This window comes from Chiloscyllium plagiosum, chromosome 10 (genome assembly GCF_004010195.1).
Source record: "Chiloscyllium plagiosum isolate BGI_BamShark_2017 chromosome 10, ASM401019v2, whole genome shotgun sequence".
NCBI classification, from domain to species: Eukaryota; Metazoa; Chordata; class Chondrichthyes; order Orectolobiformes; family Hemiscylliidae; genus Chiloscyllium; species Chiloscyllium plagiosum.
This window is the reverse complement of record NC_057719.1, coordinates 84,409,244-84,425,231: the sequence shown is the minus strand read 5'-3', so window position 1 is coordinate 84,425,231 and position 15,988 is coordinate 84,409,244. Positions and strand designations below refer to the sequence as shown.

The 15,988-nt window shown below is 41.7% G+C and overlaps 1 protein-coding gene across 1 annotated transcript in view; it reads left to right on the top strand.

Moving 5' to 3' along the window:
• Positions 1-15,988, top strand: part of LOC122554015 (metastasis-associated protein MTA1-like) — a 170,586-nt gene that overhangs the window by 51,088 nt on the left and 103,510 nt on the right. Inside the window, exons 6-9 of the mRNA XM_043698501.1 lie at positions 1,793-1,910; positions 5,990-6,092; positions 6,798-6,897; positions 15,259-15,447. Of these exons, the coding sequence (XP_043554436.1) occupies positions 1,793-1,910; positions 5,990-6,092; positions 6,798-6,897; positions 15,259-15,447 (510 nt within the window). The remainder of the gene's footprint in view (positions 1-1,792; positions 1,911-5,989; positions 6,093-6,797; positions 6,898-15,258; positions 15,448-15,988) is intronic.

Here is a 15,988-nt window from a genome sequence, read left to right as displayed (position 1 = left end):
CACACACGTTCCCTATGCTATCCCTGATCGGGCCTACTCTTTCTTTGACCATTCTCTTATTCCTCACATAAGTGTAAAATGCCTTTGTGTTCTCCCTAATCCGTTCTGCCAAGCCTTTCTCGTGCCCCCTCCTGGCTCTCCTCAGACCATTTTTAAACTCCTTCCTTGCCTGCCTGTAATCCTGTAGAGCTGAGCTTGACCCTAGCTTTCACCACCTTACGTAAGCTACCTTTTTCCTTTTGACAAGAAGCTCCACCGCTCTCGTCATCCAAGGTTCCTTTATCTTACCACTTCTTGCCTGTCTCAGAGGGACATATTTATTCATCAGTTGCAACAACTGTTCCTTAAACAGTCTCCACATGTCTATAGTGCCTTTACCATGGAACAATTGCTCCCAATTCATGTTTCCTAACTGACTTACTGACTTTGTATATTAAAGGAAGTATTGCTCCTTCAAAATGGAATTCTAAGTAGCACAGTTATGATTTAAGATTAGATTAGATTTCTTACAGTGTGGAAACAGGCCCTTCGGCCCAACCAGTCCACACCGACCCTCCGAAGAGTAACCCACCCAGACCCATTTTGGTCTGACTAATGCACCTAACACTATGGGCAATTTAGCATGGCCAATTCACCTGACCTGCACATCATTATTGTGGGATTCTTTCAAACTCCTGCAAGAACTTGTTGACTATCCTAACACTAGGGCATTAGCTCAATATTGTTTCCAGAATTGCATATCACTTTAAGATGATCAACACGTAATTAGCAATACTTTATAATCTAACAAAACAAAACTTAAGCTGTGTAAAGAGGATATTTATTTGATATACATATGCATTTTAGATGAAATAAAAGCTGGCCATACTAGTTTGCAAATACCTGGTCTCATGTAATCTTCTGAAGTTATACAGACTTGGGCCTGATCAGTACTGTACTTGGATATGAGGCCGCCTGAGAATACCAGGTGCACTCGACTCCTATTTCCAGCAGAGGTCGCTAATGTTACCACACTGTGTTTGCATTGAGAGCCTTGTGTGCTGCAGTGGTAGTGTCTTTACCTATGGGCCATCGGGTCTGAATTCCAGTCCTGACCCACCCCAGACATGTGCCATGACAGGTCAGAACAGTTTGATTAAAAACATCTGTACCATGGAAGACTTTTGTAAGTCCTCCTTCACTCTTCAGCAGGACCCAAATGCTCGTGATACACTTGCTGCTACCAGTTTCCAGCCTCTCTCAGTCACCAATCTTCTCATCAAATTAAGAATGTAAAAACGTATAGTTGAACATTGATTTATCATGTAACTAATTTTTCTAAAAAGTGATACATGTTTTGCGTTACATGGGTCAATGGAATTTTTACAGCATGGGAGGGGAACTCAAAAGCTAAAAGATTGAGGAAGCCCTGTATAGAGGCAACATTATTTTGTATCTAACCTAGATTAATCACATAACCTCCAGATGTGTACAATCATTGTAGAGAATGTGTTACTTGATAATAAATTCATAATGTACCTGTCCTGGGTCAGTGCAGAAGGAGCTTTACTCTATTTCCAAACCAGGCTGTAGCTGCCTGAGAGCATGAAGTAGAAAATATGTCATGCCACAATATTCATCCTTCATTAGGCTAGCAAGGAATATAACCAGCTGTTTTTAAAAAAGTTCAAGTGACCCGACATTGGTGTCCCTGCTCATTCAAATTCATTTGGCATTTCAGTTTCAGGACAAGCAGAGTTGTTTGGTATGATTTTATGTTGACTTGTCTTCCTGTTTTACCCTTTCCCTTCAGGACACTTTTTTTTATTCACTCGTCTATGATCCACAGCTGAAGACCCTTTTGGCAGATAAGGGAGAAATCCGTGTTGGGCCCCAGTACCAGGCAGACATTACAGACCTACTGAAAGAAGGTAAATGGCCAGTGGGGTTGGCACATGAACATCGAGAGCTCACAACAAGTGAAGGATACTGAATTCTTTAAAAGAACTACACACGCAGACTTACTCCCCATTATGAATTTCAGGTTACTATTAGATTCCTGTTTGGTTCAGCATCATCAAAGACACTGACCACTTAAGAGCAAATCATAACAGTCACAGTTATCCAGCTGTGAGCTTTCTTTGCAACAACCCTTAGTGAACTTGCATGAATGAGGCACTTATAACATTATGTAATGAATGGTAGTCGGAAGTTTTATTTTCTTTGTTCATTGGTGTGGGTTATGCTGGCTATGCCCATCCCCAATTACCCTTGAGAAAGTGAGCCACCTTCCTGAATTGCTGCAGTCCATGTCAAGCGGGTATTCTCACATTGCAATGGGATTTTGACCCATCGATGGTGAAGGATTGGTGATGGAGTTCCAAGTCAGGATGATACGTGGCTGGGAGAGGAAGTAATAGGTGGTGAAGTTCCCATGCATCTGCTGACCTTGACCTTCAGGTTTTGGACGATACAGGTTTGGAAGATGCTGTTGAAGGAGTCTTCGTGACTTGCTGCAATGCATATTGTAGCTGGTACACACTCATGCCACTGCATATTGGTGGTGGTGGAAGTGATTATTGAAGGTGGCGGTTGAAGATTGGAGTGCTAATTAAGTGGTTGGCTTTGTCTGGAATGGTATCAATCTTCTTGAACATTGTCAGAGTTGCACTAATCTAGCTAAAAGGAGAGTATTTCATCACACTACTGATTTGTGCCTTATGGTGGACAGGCTTTGGAGAGTCAGGAGATGAGTTACAGATGAACAGAATTTCTAGTCTGTCACCTGCTTTTGTAGCCATAGTATTTATACAATTGGTTCAGTTCATTTTCTGGTCAATGCTAACCCCCAGGGTGTTAACAGTTTGAGATTTGGTCTTGAAATAACATTGAATGTCAGTGATTGAATTCTGTCTTGTTGGAGATGGTTATTGCCTAGCACTTGTGTGACACAAATGTTATTTGGGTAGTGATGGATAACTCATTGTCCTTTCTTTACTTCACTTCAAAAGTGCTTCATTATCTGTGAAGTGCTTTAGGACATTCTGAGATTATGAAAAGTGCTCTATAACTGCAAGTTCTTTTTTTTCTGCTTTGGTTAAAATTCCTGTTGTAATTTTAATCCTTTTCTCTCTGAAGGATTTTGGAGATGATTCCTGATATTATGAACGTAACATCATATCTAAAATGTATTTTCAGCACAAACCAAAATCTCATCTAAACCAAAGGCTAATATTACTTGGATGAGAATTTCTTTTAAGAATTATTTTTGATCTGTGATTCCAATTTTAAAGTAGCCAAATTCCTAAATTTTTCTAAACAAAACATTGCAAAGAACTGCAGATGCTGTAAATCAAAATCACAGCAGATTTTTTTCGATCCTTTATTTCTTTTAAAGGTTTAGCATTTTCACTTTTCTCTCGTTTATTCTACCTAATTGTAAAATTTCATTGAAGTACTGTAAGTATCATCAGCCTCATCTACAAACTTAAGTTGCTCTTAAGACACTTTTAGTCCTTTTCACAGAATGCATGGAAAAGGGGTTTCTATCCAACTAAGGACTCGAAAATTGGAGAAATCCAAACAAAATTGAATTCCTTTGGGTTTTCTCCAGATCCAGATATTGTTGCTTCAAGTCTAGATCGTTGAATTATTAAAAACAGTGGTCTCACCCTAAGAACAGTATTACATATATCTATTTGGTCTTTGACTAACTTCCTATTCTGGGTCATTCACTTCAGTAGTATGTGTCTTTGTTTCATGATCATCCCTCCTATATGGCACTGTGATATGTAATACATTATCTATACTTAGACAGAGAGTATAGTTATGGTATTCCCTCTGTGGAATGGAGATGACTTATTACATAGTATGGCAATCCCTTACCTCCCATGCCTCCGTGATTATCACAGTCTGGAATGGAGGCCCAGTGATGAGTTTGACCTAATGAAGGTCAAAAGGGAGGTGGACAGCAAATGGTCCCTTAATTATGATGTAGTATTCCTTCTCCTTCATTAAATAGCTATTTTGGAATATGCATATTAATGCTCTTCACTACTAGAACATAGAACATTAACAGCGCAATGCAGGCCCTTTGGCCCTCGATGTAGTGCCAACCTGTGAAAATAATCTGATGCCCATCTAACCTACACCATTCCATTATTATCCATTTGTATGTCCAGTACCCATTTAAATGCCCCTAACATCGATGAGTCTACTACTGTTGCAAGCAGGCCATTCCATGCCGCTACTACTCTGAGTGAATAAGCTACCCCTAATATCTATTCTAAATCTATCACCCCTCAATTTAAAGCTATGTCCCCTTGTGTTAGCCTTTATCATCCTAGGAAAAAGGCTCTCACTGTCCACCCTATCTAAACCTCTGATTATCTTACATGTCTCGATTAAGTCACCTCTCAACCTTTTTCTCTACACTGCCAAGAATTTTACCATTAGCCCAGTACTCTTTTTTTATTCCTGTTACTTCTTCCGGAGTGAACTACCTCACACTTTTCGGCATTAAACTCCATTTGCCACTTCTCAACCCAGCTCTGCATCTTACCTATATCCTTCTGTAACCCACAACATCCTTCAGCACTATCCACAACTCTGCCTACCTTAGTGTCATCCACAAATTTGCTAACCCATCCTTCTACACCCACATCCAGATCACTTATAAAAATGTAACAGCAGTGGCCCCAAAACAGATCTTTGCGGCATACCACTGGTAACTGAGCTCTGGGATGAACATTTCCCATCACCCACCACCCTCTGTCTTCTTTCAGCGAGCCAATTTCTGATCTAAACCACTAAATCACCTTCAATCCTGAAACTCTGTATTTTGTGCAATAGTCTACCATGTGGAAGACTACCGTACTGAAGTCCATACACACCACATCAACTACTTTACACTCATCTACCTGTTTTGTCACCTTCTCGAAGAACTCAATAAGGTTAGTGAGGCACGACCTACTCTTCACAAAACCATGTTGAATATCTCTAATCAACTTATTCCTTTTGAGATGATTATAAATCCTTTCTCTTGTAACGTTTTGCAACACCTCACCTACAACTGAAGTAAGGCTCACTGGCCTATAATTACCAAGATTGTCCTGACTCCCCTCCTTAAACAAGGGAACAACATTTGCTATTCTCCAGTCTTCTGACACTACTCCTGTCAACAATGATGACATAAAGATCGAAACCAAAAGCTCTGCAATCTCCTCCCTTGCTTCCCAGAGAGTCCAAGGATAAATCCCATCCGGCCCAGGGGTCTTATCTATTTTCAGATCTTCCAAAATTGCTAAAACCTCCTCTTTGTTAACCTCAATCTATCTAATCTTGTAGCCTGTATCTCTGTATTCTCACTAACATTGCCCTTTTCCAGTGTGAATACTGACAAAAAGTATTCATTAAATGCTTCCCCTATGTCCTCAAATTCCACACACAACTTTACACTACTATCTTTGATTGGCTCTAGTCATTCCTTTATTCCTGATATACCTATGGAAAGCCTTAGGGTTTTCTTTGACCCTATCTGCCAAAAACTTCTCATGTCCCCTCCTGGCTCTTCTTAGCCCTCTCTCTAGATCTTTTCTGGCTAACTTATAACTCTCAAGTCCCCTAACTGAGCCTTCACGCCTCATTGTTCTTCCTCTTGACAAGGACTTCAACTTTAGTAAACCTTGCTCCCTCTCTTGACAACTACCTCTCTGCCTGATAGGTATATGCTTATCAAGGACCCGCAGTAGCTGTTCCTTGAGTAAGCTCCACATTCCCCTGCAGTTTCCCCCCCCATCCTATGCATCCTAAATCTTGCCTAATTGCATTATAATTGCCTCTCCCCAATTATACCTCTTTCCCTGTGATGTATATACCTATCCCTGCCTATTGCTATTGTAAACATACTGTTCTAGAGACACTCAAATCTTTACAGGTCAGTTGATTTAAGCTGATGTCACTTTTCTACCATCACTTTATGGCTGGATGAGTAGTATTTCTTTTATTACAGGAGAGGAGGATGGAAGAGATCAGTCCAAAATGGAAGCCAAAATCTGGGATGGTGACACCCCATTGACAGACAAACAGATTGACCAGTTCTTAGTAGTTGCTCGGTAAGTCCTGACAACATTACCAAAACAATGTGCAGGGAACTGCCAAGCCTGTTTGTAAAGGTGGTGCAATATAAAGAAGAGTCTGATTGCCTGATAAGTGATTTAAGGCTCAGCCATATTATCACCATTTGATGTCTGATTGCTCCGTGTCATTCAGTACTATTGAGTCTCACTTGATGACAGTGTGCCATGCAGTGAAATCACTGTGTCTGCTAAATAGTGTCCTTGGGGTTTTGGTGCCATTTATAACTTCTGGCAAGGAGACGGATAGATTTAGATTTGAAAGACTTCTGCATGCCTCAGGATACAGACCAGGAATATCTTTGTTTGGTTCATGAGTTACCTCAACCAGTGCTGTAATTAGTCTCTGTTTACCTGAGTATTTAATTGGAGGGTAAGGTCCAACAAGGGTTGTCCATCGCTGTATGCCATCAAGAATCTGAAGTTGGGCTGTCCTCATGAACCACTACAGTAGTGAAGATGCTGCTACTGCGAGCTGTTTGGTAACATCTGAATGGCTCACTGTGCCACTGCGAGCGCAGTTAACAATTGACCACATAAGTTTGGAACTGGAGTTGCGCACTGCTCCCTGTCAGTATGACCAATGTCAATTTAAATTGAAAAAAAGCTATTATTTTCTTGGGACTGCATTGTTCAAACAAAACAAAACAAAAAGCTATGTGTAATATTTCTGGTCCTTTCCAGGTCTGTAGGTACATTTGCCCGTGCTTTAGACTGCAGTAGTTCAGTGAGACAGCCTAGTTTGCACATGAGTGCAGCAGCTGCCTCCAGGGATATCACTCAGGTAAGAAATAGCATGCAACTGCTCCTGTGTATAGTATCACGCTATTGCTCCTGTTGTTGACTGCATTCTCTCTAGATTGCTTGTGGTCTTTTTTTTTCCCCTGTGGTCTTGACTGAGAGATTTATAAGGTAAAAACAATGACTGCAGATGCTGGAAACCAGATTCTGGATCAGTGGTGCTGGAAGAGCACAGCAATTCAGGCAGCATCCGAGGACAGGCAAAATCGACGTTTCGGGCAAAAGCCCTTCATCAGGAATAAAGGCAGAGAACCTGAAGCATGGAGAGATAAGCTAGAGGAGGGTGGGGGTGGGGAGAGAGTAGCATAGAGTACAATAGGTCAGTGGGGAAGGAGATGAAGGTGATAGGTACCTGGGAGTTGCAGTGGGAGAGGGACTCCCTGAGATTCTTGTAGAGAGAGGAGGAAAACTTCTTCAAGGCAGGCATCCTTGCAAGAGGATTCGCAGTAGGGTTAAAATCAAGGCAGGCATCCTTGCAAGAGATTTATAAGACTATTGCTAGAAATGGAGAACTTTAGTGAGGAAAGCTGGCTATGTTTTCTTTGAAGTTGACGTGGCTGAAGAGAGATTTAAGTTTGGGTGAATAGAAGTACGGGGCGTCTGGAGAGCGTGGGCAGGATTTTGCTATTTCCATTTGCAAAATAATTGGTGGAGGGGATTAGAGGGGAGTTGAACAGTAATCTTTTTCACTGGTGGGTGGCAAAGATTGAGAACTCATCACTTAAAGAGGATGATGGAGGTGCAAAACCCCTCTCACATTTTAAGAAATACTTCAGTATGCACTTGAGTTCATGTAGACTACAGGCTAAGGACGAAGAGCTAGAAAGTGGAATTAAATTGGCTATACAAAAGGTCAATACAAAACGTAAGATCACATTGGGTTGAATTATTTATTAGTTTGGATAGAGGAATGACCAACCAACAGAAAGAGAGTTAGAAAAAAGAGGTCTTTTTCTGGTTGGCAAATTGTAATTAGTGGGGTGACACAGTCTGATCCTGAGACCCCAACTGTTAATAATCTATATTAATGGCATGGAAATGGGGATAGAAGGTGTTATAGTCAGGTTTGCAGATAACACTAAAATTGCTAGGACAGTAAGTTGCAATGAAGAAATTTACAAATGGATATAGATAGATTAAATGAATTTGGCAGATGCAGTTTAATGTGGAAAAGTGCAAGTTATCAACTTTTGGTCAGAAGAATTGAAAGGCAACATATTATCTAAATGGAGCGAAGCTTCAGAGTACCTCAGGGCAAAGGGATCTGAGAGTCCTTGGACATAAATTGTAGAAAATGAGTGTAGACATTGAACATGTAATAAGGTAGGCAAAAGAAAAATTGACATTTATTGCTACAGGAATAGTCTATAAAAGTAGGGGAGTGTTGCAGCAACTCTACAAAGCATTTGTAAACCACCCTTGGGAGTATTGCACATATTTTGGTCCCCTTACTTCAGGAGGAATATAGTTGCATTGGAGGCATTTCAGAGGTGGTTCACTAGATTGATTACAGAAGTGAGATGTTTGTCTTATGAAGAGAAATTGAGCAGTTTAGGTCTGCTATGTGGAGTTTTAGAAGAATGAGAGGAGATCTGATTGTGGTACATAAGATGCTAAAGGGGATTGACAAGGTAGATGTAGAAATGATTCCTCAATGGTACATGGTTCCTTGTATGGGGCAATATAGAACGAGAAGTCATAGTTTTAGGATAAGGGGTAGTAGATCGAAAATAGAGATAATGAGAAATTATTTCTGTCAAGGGGTCATGAATCTGTAGAATTCACTACCCCAGGAAAACTGAGTAAATGTAAGGAGGAGATAGACTGATTTTTAATTAATGACAGGTTGAAGGATTATGGAGAGTGGGCAGGATAGTGGAGTTAAATTTGAGCTGAGATCAGCCATGATCACATTGAATGGTAGAGCAGGCTCAAAGGGCTGAATTGCCAACTGCTGCTCCTAGTTCTTATTGTCCCCAACGAGATTTGTAGCAGACTTTGGTGATTTTGTCCAACATTATAACAACAAATTTGGTAGTCTGTTCTGGACTCATAACAATGGCTTTTTCTACACTGGCATGGGCATGATGGACTGAATAGACTGTGACATGCATATCCTTGTATTTCAATTTTTTTAAATGGTTCTGATGCAAACCTCACTATGTTCAATTGTGTCAGCAGTGTTTGTCATATCTCAGTTGGGAGCACTTTTGCCTCACTTGCGGCGGCACGGTGGCTCAGTGGTTAACACTGCTGCCTCACAGCACCAAGGTCTTGGGTTTGATTCCAGCCTCAGGCAGCTGTCTGTGTGGAGTTTGCACATTCTCCCCGTGTCTGCGTGGGTTTCCTCCGGGTGCTCTGGTTTCCTCCCACAGTCCAAAGATGTGCAGGTCAGGTGAATTGGACATGCTAAATTGCCCATAGTGTTAGGTGCATTAGTCAGAGGGAAATGGGTCTGGCTGGGTTACTCTTTGGAGGGTCGGTATGGACTGGTTGGGCCAAAGGGCCTGTTTCCACCCTGTAGGGGATCTAATCTAATCTCTGATCAGAAAGTCATGGTTCGAGTTTCACTTCCAAGAAGTGAGCACAAATCTTGGCTGACACTCCAGGTGAGTCCTGAGTGCTGCATTTCCGGTAACATCATGGTTGATCTGTTTGTATTTGCAGTACCTCATTCTCACTTATCCCTGACAGCCTCAGATTCTTATGCAAAAACAGAAATTGCTGGGGAGGCTCAGCAGGCTCTGGAGCATCTGTGGAGAGAAATCAGAGTTAACATTTTGGTTTTGGTGACCCTTCCTCAGAACTGATGGTAGCTAGAGAAAGGTTGGATTTTACGCAGAAGATAGAGTGAGGGGAGTCGGTGAGAAGTAAATAATAGGTGGAGATTGCAGGAAATAACATGGCTGTCCTGAAAGCAAACCCATGCAAAACAAAACTTTGGGGGGGTTGTGATAGAGGAATAATCAAACTGGAGGACAGTGTTCTAGGTCTGAAGTCGTTGAACTCAATATGGAGATAGAGTCCAAAGAAAGAGAAGAACAGATGGACAGACAAAGGAATGGATAACAATTGGCTTGGGAGGATGAATAGCTATTAGTGAACAATTAAGTACTTCTTTTAGTTACTCATGGATTAGAACATCTAATGCGTTTTGCATTTCAGACTTCTGCAGTTCTCCTTCATTTAAATTATACTTTTTAAAAATAACGTCTTCCTGCCAAACTGAACAACTACGCAATTTTTAGTGTTATACTCCGCCTGCCAGATATTTTGCCTGTTCACTCAATTGGTCTGGAATCTGCTCATGTCCATTTTACAACATACATTCCTGTGTATCTGCAAGTTTAGCTACAATGCTTTAATTCCCCTCTTCTAAGTCTATGGTATAAGTTGCAAAAATGCTGAAACCCCAGCACAGATTCCTACTGGACTCCATGCATAACTTCCTGCCAGTCAAAAAATGACCCATTTATAAATACTCTCTGTTCTCTGCCAGCCAGGCAATCTTCTTTCCATGTGAATGTATTGCTCCCTCATTAAGAACTCTGACTTTGTGTAATAACATTTTTTTCTGTGGCTTCTTATCAAATTCCATGTGGAAATTAAGGTACCCTTACTTATAACCACAAGAGCTATCCATTTTTACCTTTCTAGCTAGCTCCGTCTTGTTACTCCAATTTATTTCTCTGTTTAACCTTTTAATCATTCTCTACTGTCCTTTATAATCTGTCCAGTCAACTGACCTGACTATCATTGTTGCACAATAATATGCTTTTTCCTTAAGTTTGATGTTTTCCTTAGTCTCTTTAGTTAATAAAGAATAATGGATCCTCCCTTTGGAATTTTTCTTTATAGCAGGGATATATGTATATCCTTAAATGTCTGCCATTGCTTAGCAATTGATCTATCCCCTAGCCTGGTATCCCTGTTCATTATAGCTAGCTCAGCTATCCTGCCCAATTGCTTAAATTTATAAATTAGTCTTTAACCCAATCCTCCCTTTCAAACTGGTGAAGGGCATAGATAAGGTGAATGGCAAAGGTCGTTTGCCTAGAGTGGGGGAGTTCAAAATTAGGCAGCATATTTTTTAAGGGGAGAGGATAAAGATTTAAAAAGGACATGAGGGGCAACGTTTTTATACAAAGAGTGTGCTAAATGAACGGCCAGAGGAAGTGGTGGATGCAGGTATAATTAGGACATTAAAAGTACATGAATAAGAAAGGTTTGGAGGGATCTAAGCCCAATGCTGGCAAGTGGGACTAGTTTAGTTTGGGAACATGGTCAGCATGGACTAGTTGGAACGAAGGGTCTGTTTCCATGTTGTACGACTGTAAAATTCAAGCATGATATGCTACCTAGAGCTGCCTTATCTCTGATGTCATGAATTAATCCTTACACATTAAATAATGTATAGTTTAGAGTAACCTGCTCTCTGGTTGGTTCCAGAATGTGCTGCTCTAATATACTAGAGCATTTTGTGAACTCCTCTTCCAAGATAGCATTACCAATCTGATTTTTCGGGTTTATATATCGATTTAAATTTCGCATGATTACCTTTATCACTAGCACCAATGTTTCTTCTTGTATGTTTTATCCTACATTGTGCCTAACTGTTAGGGGCTCTGCAGACCATTCTCAATAGTGACTTTTTTTCCCCATGCTATTCCTTATCTCCCAATGTTACAGCCCGAATACCCTGAACCAAAGACATCTTTAGCTATTGCACCAATGATACCGCTGATTGATGGTGTTACCCCTTCACCTTTAAAAGCGTCCTCTTTATTTTGAATATTATATATCCCTCAATATTCAGGACCCCATCCATGTCTCATGCAGCAATGTCTCTTAAAATTGTTATCAGATCATGTTTATATGTTCATTTTGTTATGAATGCTATGTACATTCAGATATGGAGCTTTTACTTTTGCCTTTTTTTGTTATCTTTATAGCATCTAGCCTTGACTGTAGATGTATCCTTAGCCTTATTCCCTTTGTCTCTTCATTTTCTGACCTCATTTTCCATGTTACTGTTTTGGTCTCCTGATTTGTCTCTACTTCATGATTTGTAACAGATCAAACAACATAATTCCTCACCCCATCAACTAGTTTAAAGGCCTCTTTACCTCCCTAATTTTGTGGTTTGCTGGAACACTATTCCCAGCATGGTTCAGATGCTAGACTATCCCATTAGAGACAAAAAAACTGCAGATGCTGGAATCCAAAATTGACAGACAGGAAGCTGGAAGAACACAGCAAGCCAGGCAGCATCAGGTGGTGGAGAAGTCGACATTTTGGGTGTAACCCTTCTTCGGGACTGGGGGTTGGGTGTAGGGGGAGCTGCAGATAAAAGGGTGGTGGGGGTAGGGTGGTAAACTGAGGATAGGTGAAGATAGGCAGAGGGTACAATCTGGTTGGTCAATGGGAGGAATGAATCCTCAGGCAGGGAGGAGTGGAACGGGACTGCTTGGGAGGGAGTCAGGGGATGGGACTTAGAATTGAAGAACTAAGTGTTGAGTTCTCCAGGCTGTAGGTTGCCCAGGTGGAAAATGAGGTGTTGTTCCTCCAATTTGCAATGTGCTTAACTGCGGCAATGGAGGAGACCAAGGATGGTCATGTCGGAAAGGGAGTGGGAAGGGGAATTAAAATGGGCGATGCTCAGCAAGCCATTCCCTAAGTTTACACTCGGTCTCCCCGATGTAGAGAAGACCACATTGGGAGCCCTGGATGGGGGTAAGGGAAGTGGTGTACTGGCAGGTTTTACATCTTTTCCGATTGCAGGGGAAGGTACCTGGGGGTTCAGGAAACTAAGGACTGTTGAAGGGAACGGTTCTTGTGGAAGGCAGAGAGGAGAGGGGAAGATGTTTTTAGTGCTGGTGGACTCCTCCCACCCAGCATTCTGCAAGAACTCCATCCCGTTCTCCCAAGTCCTGCGCCTCTACCGCATCTGTTTGGACAGGAGACATTCCACTTGCGAGCATACCAGGTGTCCACCTATTTCAAACAACATGCTTTCCTCCCTCTGTCATCCACACAATGCTCTAAACCCCGCCCGTGCAATAAAATCAGAGTCTCCCTCACCACCCCACCAGTCCCCCTTACCTATCATCCCAACAGTCTTTACATGCAACGCATCATCTTTAAACACTTCTGCCAACTCCAACTAGACCCCATCACCAAGAGTATCGTCCCCATCCCACCTCTCTGTGCCTTCCGCAAGGATCATTCCTTTTGACAGTCCTTGGTTTGTGCCACATTCCCCACTGACCACACCCCCACCTCCATCCAAGGCCCCAAACAGTCCTTCCAGATGAGACAGAGATTCACCTGCCTCTCTTCCAACCTAGTTTACTGCATCAGGTGCTCCCAATGTGGTCTTCTCTACGTTGGGGAGACCGAACATAACCTTTGGGAATGGTTTGCCGAGCATCGCAACTGGTTCTGCAGGGGCCAACCAGACCTCCCAGTCACCGCCCATTTAAATTCCTTTTCCCACTCCCTTTCCGACATGACTATCCTTGGCCTCCTCCATTGCCGCAATGAAGCACACTGCAAATTGGAGGGACAACACCTCATCTCCCACCTGGGCACTCTACAGCTCAGAAGACTGAACATTGAGTTCTCCAATCAAATAACCTCTCTTCCCATCCCCCAACTCCCTTCCCAACCCCCTGCCACCAACCGGATTTATTCCTCCCACTGACCAACCAGGTGGTACCCTCTGCCTGTCTTAACCTATCCCCATTCACCGCCCTGCCCCCGCCACCTCTTTTATCTGCAGCTCACCCTACACCCACCCAGTGTCGTGAAGGAGGGTTATACTGAAACGTTGACTTTTCCACGTCTTGATGCTGCCTGGCTTGCTGTGTTCTTCCAGACTATCCCATCAGTGCAGTCTCCACCTTCCCTAGTATTGATACCAATGCCCCACAAACTGGAACCACTTCTCCTACACTAGTCTTCAAGCTTTCAGGTATTAATTTCCCCAATTTTATATTTTCTACCTATTGGTAGAAGAACTGAAGTGATAATCCAGGGATAATTGCCCTTGAAATTCTGTTGTTATTGCCTAGTTCCTCACACTATCTAATCAGAACCACTTTTTTTCTCATACTTGTGTCATTGGTGCCTACATAGAATGAAATAATTATAAATACAGCAAAATATTTTATGACTATTGCTGCTGTTGTGAGGGAGGAAACACAGCTTATTTAACCAATGTCCTCTAAATAGAAATCGAAAACATGACTAGTATACATGTATTTAATGATGGTTGTAGAAAAAATGTTGACCATGATACTGGGGATAATTCTTCAAAATACCTCCATAGTATTTTTCACACCCCACTGTCAGAAAAGATCATCTGAAGGACAGTTGCCCTGACAGTGCAGCACTCCCCCCTGTAGGGCATTGGAATGTCAGCCGACATTACATGGTCAAATGTCAAGGCAAATATTAATACAAATGACCTTCCAACTTGGAGATGAGAGTGCTGTCACTGACAAATTATGTTAGTAAACTGTCGAGATAATAAATCATGTCTTAAATCTTCATACTTACTCCGCCATTTGTTGGGAAAGAAGGGGTGACAGTGAAGGTCTAGACCACTGGAAGGGGCCTCTCGGTTCTGCGATCGGTCAACAGAATCACTAGGAGTACGGTCTGTTTCAGCAAGGTTTACCAGTTTATTACGAGGCCGGGCACAGGTTTGTCCAGCAACACAGAGGTTAACAGCTTCTGTGTTCCTTGGAAAAAAACTGCGCAATTGAATTTGAACAATAAACAAACTTATATATTTCTTAAAAGACAGTACAACCTTAATTACAAAGCAAAATCAATGAAACGTAATAAGGTGACCTAATGGACAGCAGGTTAATCCAAAGATACTTCCTGGGAAACAGTATTGTCTTACGCACATTATCGTCTCATACTTGTGGTTCAAGGTTAGTCAGGGTGGTTAGTTAATGTCTTATGATTCATTTTATGAAGCCTTCATTGTCTGCTTTATCTTTTAATTCAGCGAGCTCAACAAAGCAGAAATGCAGCTTCCAACCATTTTAGCACAGTATTAACCTGAAGCCATTTTGTTATGTTACTTTTGTGGTTAGTAAAAGCTTGCATAGATTTGTTGCTCTTGACAAAAGCCTAAATCCAGATTTTAGATCCTCAACAGAAGGAGACATTTAAAAGTATTTTTAAAAATCTTTTGTCGAAGCAGGGAAATGTGTATTTCATGGAACTCTGAACCATCTCTCCTATAGTGAAGAGGAGCAGTTTGTGAAGCCTTGTTCGCCGTCATTTTCACTTGTCTTTTTCTTAATTGCCTCCCTCCCTGAATGGCCAGTTTCATGCCATGGACACCTTGTACAAAAGCACCTATGAAGTTTCGCAGGCCATCTCTGCGTTGGTCCCACAGGGTGGGCCAGTGCTTTGTCGAGACGAAATGGAAGAGTGGTCTGCTTCAGAGGCCAACTTATTTGAAGAAGCACTGGAGAAGTATGGGAAGGATTTTGATGACATCCAGCAAGACTTTGTAAGTAGTGCTAAGGTGGAAAAGAACTGAGAGAGCTTTGCCCCCACTCCACTAAGATAGAAATTAACACCAAGTCTGCATTTAGCAACGTCCAGGTTTGCATGAGTGGTATATGTTGCAGAGTACATAACACAAAGAAAGCTATTTAGCTTCTCAACTCTATTCTGCCATTCAGTTAGATTATGGCTAATCTGCACGTTATTTTCATTTAACCCACCTTGATGCCAAATCCCTCATGCCATTACCTAATAAAACTGTATCAATGTCAATACATGTGGTAACAGTGCCGATATCTAAAATAGGAGAAGACCAATAAATACAAAGTACATCATTGGAAGGCAGTGCTGTAGCTTGAGATCTGTTCAACCTGCAGTTTTAGCCAAGACATGCCCGTAAGCCAAATGAGAGGAGCACAGAGCTGAAATGGTGTTTCGTTCAGCATCCTTCACAGAATAAAAGTACCTTTTCATGCTGTGGGCCAGGGGAGTCTGGTGGATGACTGAGAACATGATGATCTCCTTCTGTGTGAGATGGCTTACAT